This window comes from Zalophus californianus, chromosome 5 (genome assembly GCF_009762305.2).
Source record: "Zalophus californianus isolate mZalCal1 chromosome 5, mZalCal1.pri.v2, whole genome shotgun sequence".
Lineage (NCBI taxonomy): Eukaryota > Metazoa > Chordata > Mammalia > Carnivora > Otariidae > Zalophus > Zalophus californianus.
In genome coordinates this window covers 3,570,784-3,586,121 of record NC_045599.1, presented here as the reverse complement: position 1 = coordinate 3,586,121, position 15,338 = coordinate 3,570,784, and the positions used below count along the sequence as shown (strand labels likewise).

At 54.1% G+C, this 15,338-nt stretch overlaps 1 protein-coding gene and 1 long non-coding RNA gene across 6 annotated transcripts in view; one reads left to right on the top strand and one right to left on the bottom strand.

Moving 5' to 3' along the window:
- Nucleotides 1-15,338, top strand: part of COL23A1 (collagen type XXIII alpha 1 chain) — a 301,959-nt gene that overhangs the window by 246,382 nt on the left and 40,239 nt on the right. For 4 of the 5 annotated variants that reach the window (XM_027606799.2, XM_027606798.2, XM_027606803.2 and 1 more), the window contains exons 4-5: nt 9,695-9,702; nt 11,276-11,302. In XM_027606799.2, coding sequence (XP_027462600.1) covers nt 9,695-9,702; nt 11,276-11,302 — 35 coding nt within the window. The remainder of the gene's footprint in view (nt 1-9,694; nt 9,703-11,275; nt 11,303-15,338) is intronic. The other variant, XM_027606800.2, reaches the window with a different exon arrangement.
- Nucleotides 7,107-8,797, bottom strand: LOC113929707. Its single transcript, XR_003522295.1, has 3 exons — nt 8,682-8,797; nt 7,934-7,964; nt 7,107-7,280 (listed from the first exon to the last, which is right to left on the bottom strand). It is a non-coding gene; the product is annotated as an uncharacterized LOC113929707 (long non-coding RNA).

The following is a 15,338-nucleotide window of genomic DNA, read 5'->3' as shown; positions in this document are numbered from 1 at the left end:
TCTCCCTCTGCCCCTCCCCTCTCCACTCCTGCTCTCTCTCTCTCTCTCTCTCTGTCAAATCAATAAATAAAATCTTTAAAAAAAAGAATCCACAGAGGGGCGCCTGGGTGGCTCAGTCAGTTGGGCGGCCGACTTGATTTCAGCTCAGGTCATGATCTCAGGGTCCTGGGATCGAGCTCCATGTCAGGCTCCACACCCGGTATGGAGCCTACGTAAAACAGTAACAAAAACAAAACAAAATCCAATGTGTTTACTTTCCATTCGGGCTTCTCATCAGTACCTACGGCCTGCCCCGCACAGTGTGTGAACGGGGTGATTGCCAGATTAGCCTCCATGCCCAGGCTGGCCTGTCTGACCCTGACTTCCAGGGAGGCATTCTTATCCCTGACTGTGCTGCCCAAAATGCTGGGGCCCTTCTGAGGTGCCATCTCAAAGGGACACTCTTCAGACCTGCTTTCAGTTAGGAGCATACTTTTGGAATAATTTTCTTAGTGGTTGCCCTGGAGTTTATAATTGCCATCTGAACAAAAAACTACCAGCTGTGCTTCTCTCCGCCCTACGATCTAAGGGGTGTGCGAGTGCACGCGCATGTGTGTCTGTGTGTAGGTGTGGGTGTGCATGCCAAGAGAGAGCGTGACAGAAAGAGAGAATGCTGTCATTCTAGCCAACATCGGTGTTCGGTGACTCTTCTGTACCACCCCTGTCCTGGGCACCTTACACATGTGCAGTGTGTCCCTCAATCTTTGTAGCAGTCCAGAGAGGAAGAGGGGGTCACCTGCTCAGGATCTAAAGCTTCTCAGCTGGAGGGCCGGGGTTCTAATGCTTCTATCCTCCCTGATGGTACTGGCCAAATTAAATCTGGGCCAGAGACCCGAGCTGAGTGTCAGCTCTCAGACTCATTACTGCCTCTGGATTTGCCAACCTGCAAGCCTCATTTCATCTAGCCACAAACTCAATTTAAAAGTCCACTCAGTTTAAGGGGCGCCTGGGTGGCTCAGTTGGTTAAGCGACTGCCTTCGGCTCAGGTCATGATCCCAGAGTCCCAGGATCGAGTCCTGCATCGGGCTCTCCACTCAGCAGGGAGTCTGCTTCTCCCTCTGACCCTTCCCACTCTCATTCTCTCCCTCTCTCTCAAATAAATAAATAAAATCTTTAAAAAAAAAAAAAAAAAAGTCTGCTCCGTTTAAAAGCCCCAGAGAAGCATGGCTGAAGGTCTCTGTCTTCGTGGTGGGCTGGGTCTTCAAGGCCTCTTACCCGGAGCAGGCTGAGTGGGGAGAGGCAGAGGGCTGCGCAGAGCCATGGCCTGTTGGAGAGAGCAGGGAGCAGGCAGAGCGGGACTCAGGAGTCCAGGCACAACACAGAGGAGCACGTGCAGACTGTCCACAGGGCCTCAGGTACCAAGGCTGCCGCACCCCGCTCCCCCCAACCGGTGTGTGGGCTGGGCACCTGCCAGGCAGTAGGAAATATTCTTCCCAGTTTGATTTCCAGGAATATACCCTTTGGGAAACCCTCAGGAAATGTCTATTCCCCAGAGGGACGAAGAGTTCCCGGTTTGGGAACCCCTTTTGGGCTACATCGGTTCAGTTCAAGAGGCCACAAGATCAATGAACCCTCTACTCTGACCCATTTTATTTAGTTCCCAAGTCATCTGGCTCTTATTTCATTGCTCCCCACATTCCTGACAGCAAAGTCAACGGATCCAGGCAATGCCTGGCACACATGTTGGACAGCTGGGTGCAGAACGGGGCCGGGCCGTGGGAGGCCCTGCAGCCAGCCTCACTTTCTAAACAGGGACCCCTGGACGGCCTGAGCCTAGCCCTCCTCCCAATCCATCACCCATGGATGCTCAGCTCCCTGAAGACCATAGCGTCCGTGTCCAGAGGCCACGGCCGCCACAGCCCAAACCCTGTGCATGGTTGGTTGCTCGGGGCTTGGAAGTGGTGATGAGCTGCCTGTCTGTCCCCCCCGATCCCCTAAGAGCTGTGCCTGCCAGGCCCTGTGCAAGGCAGCAGGGAGACAGCAGCAAGCCCGGCAGCTGGGGTCCCACCTCTCAGGGAGCGGCCTCGCTAGGGGGGCTGACAGACCATAAACGACCCCCAAGGAAATGGTGTTGCTAATTAAAGATGGTGATAAGTGCTTGGAAGGGAAATAGAGCAGGTAGCTGTGATGGATACCAGTGACGGCAAAGGAGGAAAAGCCACAGCCTGCCGACCATGGGGCCGGGGCGGACGTGGGTATCCTGAGGCCAAGGCCATGGGCACCGAGGAGGTGCAGGGCCAGGCCGAAGAGCTGTGCAGGGGAATTCGGATGCTACTCCATGTGCCAGGGGAAGCCCTGGGAAGGGTTGGGCATTTTTTAAGAGGCCGGTTGGTGGGTCGGGGGGCCCAGAGGAGGTCAGTTAGGAGGCTGTGGGGTAGTGCTGATAGAAAGCAGTGGTGGCCTGGTGATGTCAGGCCAGCAGGACCCGAGAGAGGTGGCGGCTGGGGTGCTTGGAGACTCTCGGACGGGCTAGATGTGACCTGTCCCCTCTAGCGATGGGACCACTCTCCCGAATGCCGCCGTTCACACGCTGGCCGCCCCTCTGGAGGCATGGATGGTGCCGTGGGTTTGGGGTCCCGCGAGACCTGCCTCCAGCCCAGGCTGCCCCCTCACTAGCTTGGTGACTTCAGACGTGCCACGCACACTCCGGGGCACCTTGGAGGAAGCTTTTGCTACCAAAGCGGTTTCTCTCCGCCCTCTTTGTTAGGCTCAGAATCAGACGGCCTGGGTTCTGGCCCGAAGGGAGCGGGACGTGACTTTGGGCAGGGTAACCTTTCTGAGCCTGTCTTCTCATCTGTAACCTGTGCCCGGGGAGGACACAGCGTGGGTTAAATGAGATGTTTGGGGAAACCGCGCAGTTCCCAGAGCCCTGGAGGTCGGGCGTGAGCGATGGCTACTCTTACAGCCCCTCCTCCCGCCGGCCCCCCGGGGTTGCACGCTCAGGACCCCGGGCGCTCCCAATGATAATCCCAGTCTGAGCTTTCTGGGTTTTTGTGTTTAAAGATGTATTTATTTGAGCGAGCATGAGCAGGAGGGGCAGAGGGGGTGGGAGAGAGAGCATCTCAAGCAGACTCCACACTGAGCACGGAGCCTGACACGGGGCTCGATCTCACGGCCCTGAGATCAGGACCTGAGCCGAAACAAAGAGTCAGAGGCTCAGCCACTGCGCCCCCCCTCCCCCAGTCTGAGCTTTCTTGGAGGAAGCTTAGAGGGGAGCGTGAGAAAGGGCAGCCACAGCCAGAGGACCAGACAAAAACACAGACCTCACTCCCCCCAATTTTCAGTTAAAGCTTATTGCCTTTTCTGACTTGGTAAGCCCCACACATGCAGCCAGTGACACCAAAGAGCCGGGGGGGGGGTGGGGGGGGTGGGGAGAGAGTCAGTCTCCCCTCCCCCCGCCCCCCTGCTTCTGTCCTCCCGCCATTCAGTGCCCCTCCCCACAGGCAACCTGATGAACACTGTCTGTGTCCACACCCAGAGATGTACCATGTTTATCCAAACAAAAGCCTCTCGGGTTTTTTTCTTAGTTCAAATGGCTAAATAAATAGTAATACACTATTGCATACCTTTTTAAAAATGTAACAGTAAGGGGCGCCTGGGTGGCTCAGTCAGTTGAGTCCCTGTTTAGCAGTGAGCCTGCTTCTCCCTCTCCCGCTCACCCTGCTTGCTCGCCGGCTCTCTCTCTGTCACGTAAATAAAATCTTAAAAAAAAAGAAAGAAAACATAAATAGACTTTAAGTATATGAAACAAAAGCGAATCTTCATTCATAATATGAGAAATGATGGTTAAAACTGTAATTAATCACAGCAGATACCCATTTGGCAATGCTAATTAGGACTTAAAATGTTTGTGCCAATTGCCACAACGTTGATCCTTCTAGAAATGTATTCTGTAGATGTGTTAACACATCTGTATTACGTATATGTGTTACAAATATCTGTTAAAAGGACAGGTATATAAAAATATCCAGGGGCGCCTGGGTGGCTCAGTTGTTAAGCATCTGCCTCCGGCTCAGGTCATGATCCCAGGGTTCTGGGATCGAGCCCTGCATCGGGCTCCCTGCTCAGCGGGGAGTCTGCTTCTCCCTCTCCCACTCCTGCTCCCGCTGCTTGTATTCCCTCTCTAGCTGTCTCTCTGTCTCTGTGTCATATAAATAAATAAAATCTTAAAAAAAATAAAAATAACATAAAAATAAAAATATCCATAGCAGAACTATTTGCAATGGCCAAGGCATATTGTTACATTTTTAAAGATTTTATTTATTTCAGTGAGAGAGAGAGAGAGAGAGAGTGAGTGCAAGCATGAGCTGGGGGTGGGGTGGGGGAGGGGCAGAGGGAGAAGCAGACTCCCCACTGAGCAGGGAGCCCGATGCAGGACTCGATCCCAGGACCCTGAGATCATGACTTGAGCTGAAGGCAGATGCTTAACTGACTGAGCCACCCAGGCGCCCCTAGGCTATTTATGTTTTCTCTGACCTCTCCCTTCATATCTTTTGACTATTTTTCTCTTAGGTTGTCGATGTTTTTAGAGTTGATTTGTAGGGGTATTTTTACATCAAGGTACATCAGCCTTTGTGACATGAGTCAGAAATATTTTTCCTACTTTGGCTTTTGACTTTGCTTATGGTGCTTTCTGCCTTGTAGGCATTTTTGGTTTTATATGGTTGAATCAGACTTTCATTTTATGGCTTCTGATTAGGGACTGTAGTTGGAAAAGCCTTTCCCTCTCCACGGTTAGAAAGGAATTTTCCTCTAGGATTTTTTTTTTAAATTGAAGTATAGTTGCCACGCCGTGTTACATTAGCTTCAGGTGTACAACATAGTGATTCAACTTCTCTACAGGTTGCGTGTGCTCATTACACGTGTAGCTCCCATCTGTCACCATACAACATTATTACACTATCATTGGCTATATTCCCTACGCTGTACTTTTCATCCCCGTGAGTTGTTCATTCCGTAACTGGAAGCCTGCATCCCCCACCCCCCTTCATCCCCCTCTTCTTCTGGCCACCACCAGTTTGTTCTCTGTATTTATGGGTCTGTTTTCCTCTAAGATTTTTATGAATTTTTTAAACCTGTAAGTCTTTTGATCCTTCTGGAATTTATCGTGGCTCATGCTGAGGCACAGATCCAGCTTCACTTTGTCCTGATAACCACCAGTCTGCCCAGCACCCCTTAGTAACACGGCCCCTCTTCCCATGGGTTCAAGGGGCTCAGGTGGAGAGTCAGGGACAGATCGCAGCATGTGACGTGGGATTGGAGCCTTTGTCCCTAAGAACAATGGGAAAATGAAGACTGGGGGGAGAAGGGGTGCCATGCTCTGATCTGCATCTTGAACACAGCACCCTGGCCCCAGTGTGGAGATTGGAGTAGCGATATGTCAGCCCTGACGCCGGCACATCCCCCTCATTGCTTGTGGGTTTGACCTCCTGGGTCTGCAGCCCTCCCACCAACTCTCCTTCTGGGTCGGTTCTGGGGGATCTTGATATGCACACAGAAGCCCCTCGCACACCCAGGCCTCCTTCAGTGAGCTGGACCTCCAGCCACCCTCCCTCCCATGGTATTGACCAATGCCTCATCATCACCAGCAAATACAGCGTCACTGTACCCCAATTCACACAATTCACCTGAGCCCACTGCCTCTTTCCCTACCCCCACATTCCTTCCATCTCCTGCATCTTCCGACCCACGGATCCCACCGTGTCGCCCCCCTCTGGCTCAAATCCCACACACGCACTCCAGCACCCGTGTGGCCAGTGACACTTTGAATGCCAGACCCACATGCGGATGTCCAGCCCCTGCCCTATGTGCCATCCTCAGGGTCATCTCTCCAGCAGGGCCACCTCTATGTGCCATCCTCAGGGTCATCTCTCCAGCAGGGCCACCTCTATGTGCCATCCTCAGGGTCATCCCTCCAGGAATCCCCCATTCTCCAACATGTTGGATCCTCCCCTCCCTGCGGATGACTCCCGTTATACACACATATGGTTGTGTCTCTCCTCTTGAAGAGGTAGCCCTCTCTGGACCCCATGTCGCCAAAGCACCTGCTCCGTGTCTTTGCTCCCCTTTGCAGCAAAACTGCTTGAAAGCGCTCGCTGCCCATATTCCTCCTTGCCCTTCTCCTGGAAACCATCTCCAACCAGATTTGCACACCCATCACTCCCCCTGCCCTTACCCCTGTGTGGCTAGAGCCAGTGGGCTGGTCTTTTTTTTTTTTTTTTAAGATTTTATTTATTTGGGGGGGGGTGCACACAAGCAGGGTGAGCGGCAGAGGGAGAAGCAGGCTCCCCACTCATGGGGCTCGATCCCAGGACCCTGAGATCACGACCTGAGCTGAAGACAGACGCTGACCTGAGCCACCCAGGCGCCCCCAGTGGGCTGGTCTTGGTCTTCCTCTTACTCAGCTGTCCGCAGTGAGGGGCACGGGCAACAGCCTCCTCCTCCTCAATGCACTTTCTCCACTCCGCTTCTAGGAATTCCTTCTCTTCTTCCCAACCTCGAACTGTTGGGACACCCCCGAGCGCCATGTGTATGTAAGGCTGAGCTCCTGATCCTCCCAGCCAAACCCGCCCGACCCCCAGTCTCCCCACCTCTGCGGAGGGCAGCTCCATCCCTGCAGTTTTTCTACCTAGAATCGTGGCATCTTTCTTTACTCCTCTCTCTCACGCTCTGGAGAAAAATCTGCTTGGGTCTACCTTCAGAATCTATCCAGAGTCCAGCCCCTTGCACCCCTGCCCCTGCCCCGCTGCCTCTCTCTACGCTGTACGTGTCATCTCGTAGGTGACGTACTTGTTCGTTATGCTTATGGTATCTTGGCTACCTCCCTCCCTAGAAGGTGAGCTCCTTAGGACGGGTATCTTTGTCATGGTCACTGCTGTATCCCACGTGCCCAGAACAGCATCCAGAACAGCAGGCCCTCCATGGATGTCTGTGGATTGGATGTGCCAATACACTGGGGAGGGAGAGCATGTCGAGGGGGACTCGTCATTGTCCGGGTCACCAACTGGGCAGGAGGGAATCTCACCCACGGAGACTAGGAACCAGGAGAGGAGCATGTGTGTGGGCAGAAGACCATTAGCATGTCTGTGCACCTTGGCTTGAGGAGTCTTGGGGACTGTTCAAGGGGAGATGGCAAGCAGACAGCTCAAGGGAGGGAGTCTGGGCTTCTGAGACACAACTGAGGCAGGAGGCACCCACTTGGGACACTTCTGCCGAGGGTAGTCAAGAGCGTGATGAGATCCCTGGGGAAGACGGGAGAGAGCAGGGACAGATGAGCCCAGAGGAGAACTGAAGAGAAAAAAGCCTTTGCCATGAGCTCTGAGGAGCCTCTGCATGAGGCTGGGAGGGATGGAGCCAGCTGAACAGCCAGGGAAGTGGGAGGAACGTGACCTTTTGGAAGCCGAAGGGAGAGAGCGCTTCCAGAAGGCGGGCGTGCTCAGCAGCGTGGGATGAAGAGGAGAAATCCTTGGCGGGCTGACCGATGTGGAGGCAGGTGGTTGGGGACTGGGTGAGAGCCGTTCTGCTGGTGATAAGGATGGAACCCATATCAGAGGGTCACGAGGTGCATGGAAGGTGTGAAATTTAGAGGCAGTGACAGGAGACCCCTCTCCCCAGCAGTGAGGGAGAGGACAGCCAGGGCCGGAGCTGAGGAGGGCGTGTGAGCAAAGGAAGGGCTTTCAGCGGAGAAACTGGAGCCGTTCCAGAGCTGCTGGGAAGCATCTGCTGGAGAAAGTGGGCTCGATGCAATAGGCAGGGAGGCAGCGGTGGGTGCAGGGCCCCTGGAAGGCGGGGCGGGGCGGCTCCTCTGACTTCCCCGGAGGGACACAGACAGGAGGCTGGGCACAGACGCAGATGCAGGCTGGTGTGTGCGTGTGGCGTCAGAAAGATGACGTACGTGTGGCATCCGTCCAGTGGCTTTTCTTTTCCTGGGAAAACAAGGCGCGAGGTCCCCAGCTGAAGGTGAAAAAGTCTGTCCACGGGGCCAACGCCTTGCCCCACCCTAGTCTAGACTCAGGGGACCCACAGCCCCCCACATTACCATTCTCGGGCATTAGCACCACCGTACATCAGTTTTTCAAGCCAAAGATCTCTGTCTTGTCTCTCCTTTTTCTATGCCCCATGCACATCCCCCCCACACGCCATTAATTCGATGAGCAAGTCCTGCGGGTCCTCACTGACAAGTGTCTTCTGACTCACTTCTCTCCACTATGAGCATGCAGAGTCCCGGCCACCGTCACCTACACAGGGACAGCTGCCCTGCACCCATTCTCACCACCTCCCACCCCTCCTCCAAGCAGGACCCTTCTGTGCCTGTGCCCCCTGCCTCCCCCTGCCTTTCAAATCCCAGGCCATGGTGTGGACACAGGGCCCCGAGCTCTGGCTGGCCTTCTCCCCACGCCCTCCCTGCCCCATCTCTGTGGATCCCAGCCCCTCAGAAGCCCAGTGATCCTGGCGCATTGGGAGCTGTGCCATCCCTGCCCCACGGCTCCCTCCCCTCTCCTCCCTGAGATAACCATGTCTCACCTTCAGGACCCCACCTGGCTGGGAGCTTGCTGCGCTTCTCCCTGAGTCACTGTTTTCCTAAGCATCTATCCTTCCCAGAAAAAAGTCTGCGAGTCAGAGATCCTGCCTCTTGTACTCACCAGTGGGTCCCCTTACTTGCCCCCCCCGGGGTGGGGGGGCGGCTCATAGGTGGCAATCCATAAATATGTGTGGGCCAACTGCCGGCCGAGTGTCCTCTCCTCCCTGTGCCGGCCCCACTACCCAGACTGAGGCCCAGGGTCTGCGGCGGAGCAGAGAGTTTACTGGATTGGCAGTGGCATGCCTTTAGCGGAAAGTGTATGCGGTTCAAGAGTTGGGAAAGCTCTTTCCGGGATGAGTTCCAACCCTTAGCCAACTATGTGGCCTTGGACAAGTCCCTGCTTTCTCCCTGAGCATCCGTGTTGTTATCACATCTCCTGCAAAGATGGCTGAGAAGGTCAAATGCAGTGTGGTTTGCACCCCAGAAGGCGAAGAAGACACCTGCGGGTTTCGAGAATGTTCTCGGCAAGCCCTCATCTGCCGGGGGGGACAGGTGTCAGCGTGCTGCACGAGCCTTTCCCAGAGCAGCCCCCTGTGCTTCCGGACTCAGCCCCTTCAGCTTCCCCACGCACACCCAGACTCGGTGCCCCTAACCCCAGGCTGAGCCACAGGCACCCCCTGCGGGTCTGCTCAGCTCCACCCAGAATTGCACCCTTAGGAGTGCTCTGCCCTTTGCCCCAAATGTTTTCTCCCCCAAGTCTTTCCCCTTCAGTAGAAATGAACTGACCCCAGGTGAGCACCAAAATTTGTTCTTCAAGCAGGAACGGGTCTGATTCCTACCTGGCTTGCCAAAACCGGACCCGGATGGGCCCCAGGCAGGGATCAACCGTAGCCCTGTGAAATGAACGCCGGAACCAGTACACGTGGGATTGTCATTTCCACCCACACGCCGGCCCCTGCCCTGCAAGGGCAAAAGCACCCCCTCTGCCCTGCCACTTGGCTTTGGGGCCCATGAGAACATCAAAGGCTTGCAAGGAGGGACAGCCTGTAGCTGTGCGAGAGAGAGGCTGGCCTGGGCAAGGGGACCCTCTCTCCCTGTGATGCTGACTGTAGGTTCTCTGCTTGTGTTTTGCAGGTCCTCCCGTAAGTGTCCTGGATGATGCTTTCTGCTCCTGAAAGATAAGACATTTTGTCCTCTTCTGTAACTATTCCATGAAAATAATTTTTAGTTAGAGAGGTGTGTTGTGTCCTTTAAAAAAAAAAAATCAGTCCTGGACAGGGGCCATATGTTATTTTTTTAATTTGTAGATGAATGCCAGCACAGAATTCTATGGGCTTGATTTGCCCTGTGAAGCACTCTGTGACCCTTTTCCTTCCAAGAGAGTTGGCACTCTCGGGCCCGGCTGCTCCTCGCCAGGTCTCAGCTCAACTTGGTGCACAGAGACGCAAGCACCGTGTCCTCATTTTCTAAATGCTCTGTGGCAGTTAATCTGTTTAAATGTTTCTGTCTCGCGTGCTTAGGCACAAAGGGCCCTGGAGTCAGGCAGCGGTGCCACAAGACTCAAGGGGTCCCTTTCCCCGATTTGCCAAAATGCGTTTGCCTCCCTGGCTCGGGCAGCTGAGCCCTCGCAGGAGCACCCGGAACACCCCACTCACTGGCCAGTGGGACGAGGGTGCACGGGAGGGACTGGCCACCAGGGGACAGCACGGAACGCAGGGGATGGTCAGCACCCCGGAACTCCCGGGTCCTTCTCCAAAGACATGTGACAAGTTGGTCTTTGATTCATCCTGGCAGTTTTTCAGAGCCCGATGAATCCTGACGCATCAATTCAGGGAGCACACTGACAGTCCGCTTGGGCCAAAGTGAACCTTCTAAAGGAATTCCTTTCCGGTGAACAGTTTTATTTTTGACTTTCCCAATCAGCACCCTTCGGAAGCCGGGCTCCTCCGTGCATGAGGCGGCACTGCCCTGAGACAGGGAGCGAGCCCAAGAGAATTTGTAGATTTATTGGCCACAAGCAGTTTCTGGCTGTTGAGTCATTCCTGGCTGTCACGCGGAGGCTAGCCTGTGTGAACTTGCTTGAAGTGCGTAACGCGGAGGGCAGTGGAGTGATTCTCTTTTTTTTCTTTTTGACTTGGCTGTTAAACTCTGCAGAATTCTCAAGCTGCAGCCTGAGATGGATGCCAATGTGTGGGACACTGGCCTGGCAGTCAGTGTTCTGAGCTGGTGGGGAGCAGAGAAGCATCCAGTAGAGAGAAATGCCCCGCCCCCCCACCCCCATATGTCCGGCTTCCAAGGCTGTCTTCCTCCATCTACCCACTCCCAGTGGCAACAGGCAGGAAGAACCATTTCTGCTCTCTAGACCCGACTCAGGGAGCCTTTTCTATAGTGGCGGTGACACCACCCTTCAGAATCACCCACCCCCCTGTGGTCCTCGCCATGTCCCCCCCACCTCCCCGAACCACGTGGGTGTGCTCCCTGGTGGTCCCTCCAGCTTCACTCCAAGAGGCAGGAAATGGGTGCTCTGTCTCCCAGACCCGGCGGAGCCCTGAGTGTCCCCCCACCACCACCACCAGGAGTCATTATCAAACCATCAGCCTTTGCTGCAAACCCCTCAGAACATGGGGGGGCCGGGGGGCCCTGATTGAGTTGTAAGTGTTGCCATATGGTTTTCTGCTCAAAATCTGATTATTAATGACATATTAATTACCACAGGGGCAATCAGGACGAGATGGCTACCCGGTAATTTGCCATTTATTTTTTTGCTCTTTGTGCCCTTTTCTCTCCAGCTGATCTTCTTCCTCTGAGCCTTTATTTAACTCTGTCTACACTCCTGCCCACCCGCCCCCCTTCTGCTCTCAGTGGCTGAGGTCTGTCTGTAGAGGGGGGTTAGCAGTAGCTCTGCGAATCTGTCTGCCGCTCCAGCTGTCCTGCAGGCAAAGAGGCTCAAGGAAGAGCCTCCTTGGCATCTCGAATCCTCCAGACACTCTTGCTGCCCAGCCCGTCCGCCCTGAGCCAAGGGTCCGGCCCTTGGCTGTGGAGCGCCCCCAGGGGCTGGCTCGGCTGTCAGCCTCTCCCCAGTGGGCAGGGGGGCTGCCTGTCCCAGCCCACCGTGATCTGTCAGCACTCGGGATCCGGAGACTGGCTGGTTCCAGTGTGGTCTCTGTGGTGTCATCACTTCTCAGATCTTTTGAATTAAACCTCAGAGTTGGCTTATATAGACATCCCCCTCCCGGGCTGGGTGAGCACTGCATGAAAAGCAAAAGTACATGGAGCTGTGCTGATGTCCAGTCCTGCTCAGAGAGGTTAAGGACCACGGCCCCAACATCCAGAAATCCTGATGTATCAGAGCAGGGTGGGTGACCTCATGGAAGGAGAGCATGGCGGGACCTGGGGTGTGGATGGGGGACAGAAGTTGTTCTGTGCTCTCAGGCCAAGAAGATGCAGGGAGGAAAATGTTGGTTGATTCAGAGCCCTCGATAATGACCAGCTCTGTCCAGAGTCAGGACAAGCTGGTGATGGAGGGCAAAGGGGGGGGGTGTCCCCCAGTCCTGCTGGAGCTGCCTTGCCAGGAGACTGTGAATGGCAGTCCAGCACCGAGCACCAGAAAGATCTGAACTTCCAGGTCAGCGCTGTGCCTCCCAGCTGGGTGCCCCAGGGAGAGTGGGTGGTAGCTGGGCTGAATGTGTTTCTTCCCTCATCCCCCATATTGGCTTCTCTGAGCACGGAGTGACATTGACTCCTTTCTCCGGGGCTGTGAGCATGAGAGAGGATGTTGGCTGATGGTGGGAATCATTTTTCCTGGGTAAAGGACGGGGGTTCCAGACCAGCCCCCAGGTCCGGGTGCGGAGTTAGGAAGTCAGGGCTTGAATCCCTGCCCACTGGCTGTGAGCTCCCTCCCTGTGAAGACAGCAGTGGGGTTCAGAAGTGAGGTCCTGCCTGGAGCATCCCAAAACCAAAGGTCACCGCGGACACGTGACTGGGGCTGCTCCAGGACTGTCGGGGAATGAAGCCTAGGGTTTTGCACGTGGGGGGCTTGGTGTCCACCTGGGCCAGAGATGGGGCTCCGTGAGTTGGGGGAGGGGAGGCAGGGGGATGGATGCAAGGGCAGTTGTGTCCCTCTGGTGTGATGTTGGGAGCTTTCTGGGAAGGAAGTGGCTGGGCCCGGTGAGGGGTGAGGGGACCTTGTCAAAATCTCGGGTCACACACCCGCGAGCGCACAGGGCCGGGGCGCCCCTCTTCCTGAGGTCACCTAGCCCCGTCTCGAACCCATGCTGCCCTCTCCACACAGATACGGGTCTCCTCCCCGGCTGGGCTGAGTCCCAGGTGTCCAAGCCTTGAGCACCAGGAGCCAGCCAGGTCCCGCCATGTGCCGCCCAGCACCCTGGCTCCAGCAGTCCTCCTGTTCACGCGGTCCCCTGCAGGGGGCCCAGGGTCTGGGAGGGACACCCCGCTGTGCTCCTGCAAGGCAGGGAAGCAGGCCCACGCGGGCAGGAGGCAGGTGGAACGATCTTCCGTGGGTTCGCGGGGCCCATGTGTTTTGAGCTGAAATGCAGATCTCTTGGCCAGCGGAGGGCCTGGCTCCCAGCCTGGGGGGCGGGTACAGACGGCTCCACCATGCTCATCTCAGCGGTTAGGGTGACTGACTCCGCGGGAGAGCCCGGGCAGGCTAAGAGACACCTCGTGTACTGAGTATCCATGGGCTTGGAGTCGTTCAGACCCAACTCAGGATCCTGGCTCCACTCTGTGGCCTCGGGCAAGGCACGCGGCCTCTCGGAGCCTGGGGAGGTCACAGGCACAGAGTTGGAAGATTAAAACAGGGTAACATATGCAAGGTCCAAACGCAGCGTGAATGTGGCAGCTCCTTGATCATGTCGCTGTCTTTCCTCACCAAGGAAAGCCGCAAGAGGAGGAAAGACAGGTTGAGGAAATGACTTTTTCTTTTATTTGAGAGAGAGAAAGAGAGTGGGGGGAGGGGCAGAGGGAGAGGGAGAAGCAGACTCCCGCTGAGCAGGGAGCCCGATGCGGGGCTCGATCCCAGGACCCTGAGATCATGACCTGAGCTGAAGGCAGATGCCTAACGACTGAGCCACCCAGGCGCCCGGGAAATCACTCTCACCCACCAGCATACACTGGCAGTGTTGGGAAAGGAAAATGGCTTTGAGAACGGTCAGTTTTAGGAAAAGGTGTTTTTCCGCAGCTTAGGAAACTTCAGGACCAGCCTCAGGGAGGATTTTTTTTGTGTGTTAAAAAAATGTCACTTCCTAAAAGGAGACTGCCCCGGCTGTGTGTTCTGGATTAATCCAGGCTGGCCCCGCCCCTGAGCGAGATCAGCTGAAACCAGGTCCATATGTGGACTGGGGCGCAGGAGCCAAGCACGACAGTGGGGCAGGTTGTGGACTGACAAGGGCACAGCCTCCTTGCAAAGAGGCCAGCCTGCCCCGTTCCTACAAGTGTTCACGAATAGCTCCCTGCCAATGACAACAGAAGCATGTTTATTAGAAAACCGTCCCTCTCCTGCTCCCCCTGCTTGTGTTCCCTCTCTCACTGTGTCTCTCTCGGTCAAATAAATAAATAAAATCTTAAAAAAAAAAAAAGGAAACCGTCCCAAAATAGAGAAAAGCACAAAAAAGGAAAAAGCGATTATCCATAATCCTACCACCCACAGATAAGTCTTCCCAATATCCCCGTGGTTGTTCTTTTCGGACTTCTTATGTGTGAGTTTGTTTTTATGTTTATTATTCTAAAAATGGGATTACTGGACATACTTGTTTGGAGCCTTTTTTTTTTCTTTTCATTTAACGTAGCATGAGATGTTTCCACATCCTTCAGAATTCTTCTAGAAGGTAGTAGCTACATAGTATTTTTTCATCTGTATAATTTAACCCATGTCCAAGTTATGGTGTTTATATTGACAATTTCTTAACCCGTATGGTCAACATCCTGGGAATAAATGTAGGTGTATTTCCATGATTATCTCCTTAGAATCGATGTCTAGAAGTTGAATTGCTGGACCAAAGGGTTTGCACATGTTGAAGGCTTTTGATGTGTGGCAAATTGCCCTCCTGGAGGCTATTCTAATTTACATTCCCACCAACAGCGTAGGAATGTTGCATATTTCCCCAAACCCTGACCAACTGTGGGTATTATCATACTTTTAAATCTATGCCAATATGATAAGTTAAAAAAAATGTGTGCATGTATGTGGCTTGTTTTAATTTAGGGTATATTTTAATGAGAAGTACAGTCTTGGAGATTAAACTAGTTTTAATAGTTTGTGTAAACCTAACTGCCACCTGGTGGTAGAGCTTAGAATTGCAGGTATAGTTGAAAGAGGAAATCACCATTTTTTTAAAGAGCTTCCAGATCCCCGTTGGTCCCGGGACATCATGGAATCAGCAGCCTAGGGGGAATTCTGAGCTCCAAATATTGTGAGTCAGAGGTGGAACCCACAGAGGAGCCCTAGGCACTGTGCTCATCTTGCATTTGGGGGGCAGTAATCAACATTTATGTTGATAAAGGGATTTTTGCCATCTCGTACATAGGAGGCTTGGCTCTGTTCAACAGATCTGGACGGTGTCATGCCCTGTGCTGGGTACTGCGCTAGCACAAAGATGAATCACTCATAGTCTTTGGGGAGCTGTGAGGGAGTCGGACCAACACAACCAATTTGCCATGGGATAGAGAGGAAGGAACTGTTAGGGGTCACTGTGACTCCCTGGAGATTTCTTTTTTTTTTTTTTTTAAGATTTTTTAATTTATTTGAGAGAGAGAGAAT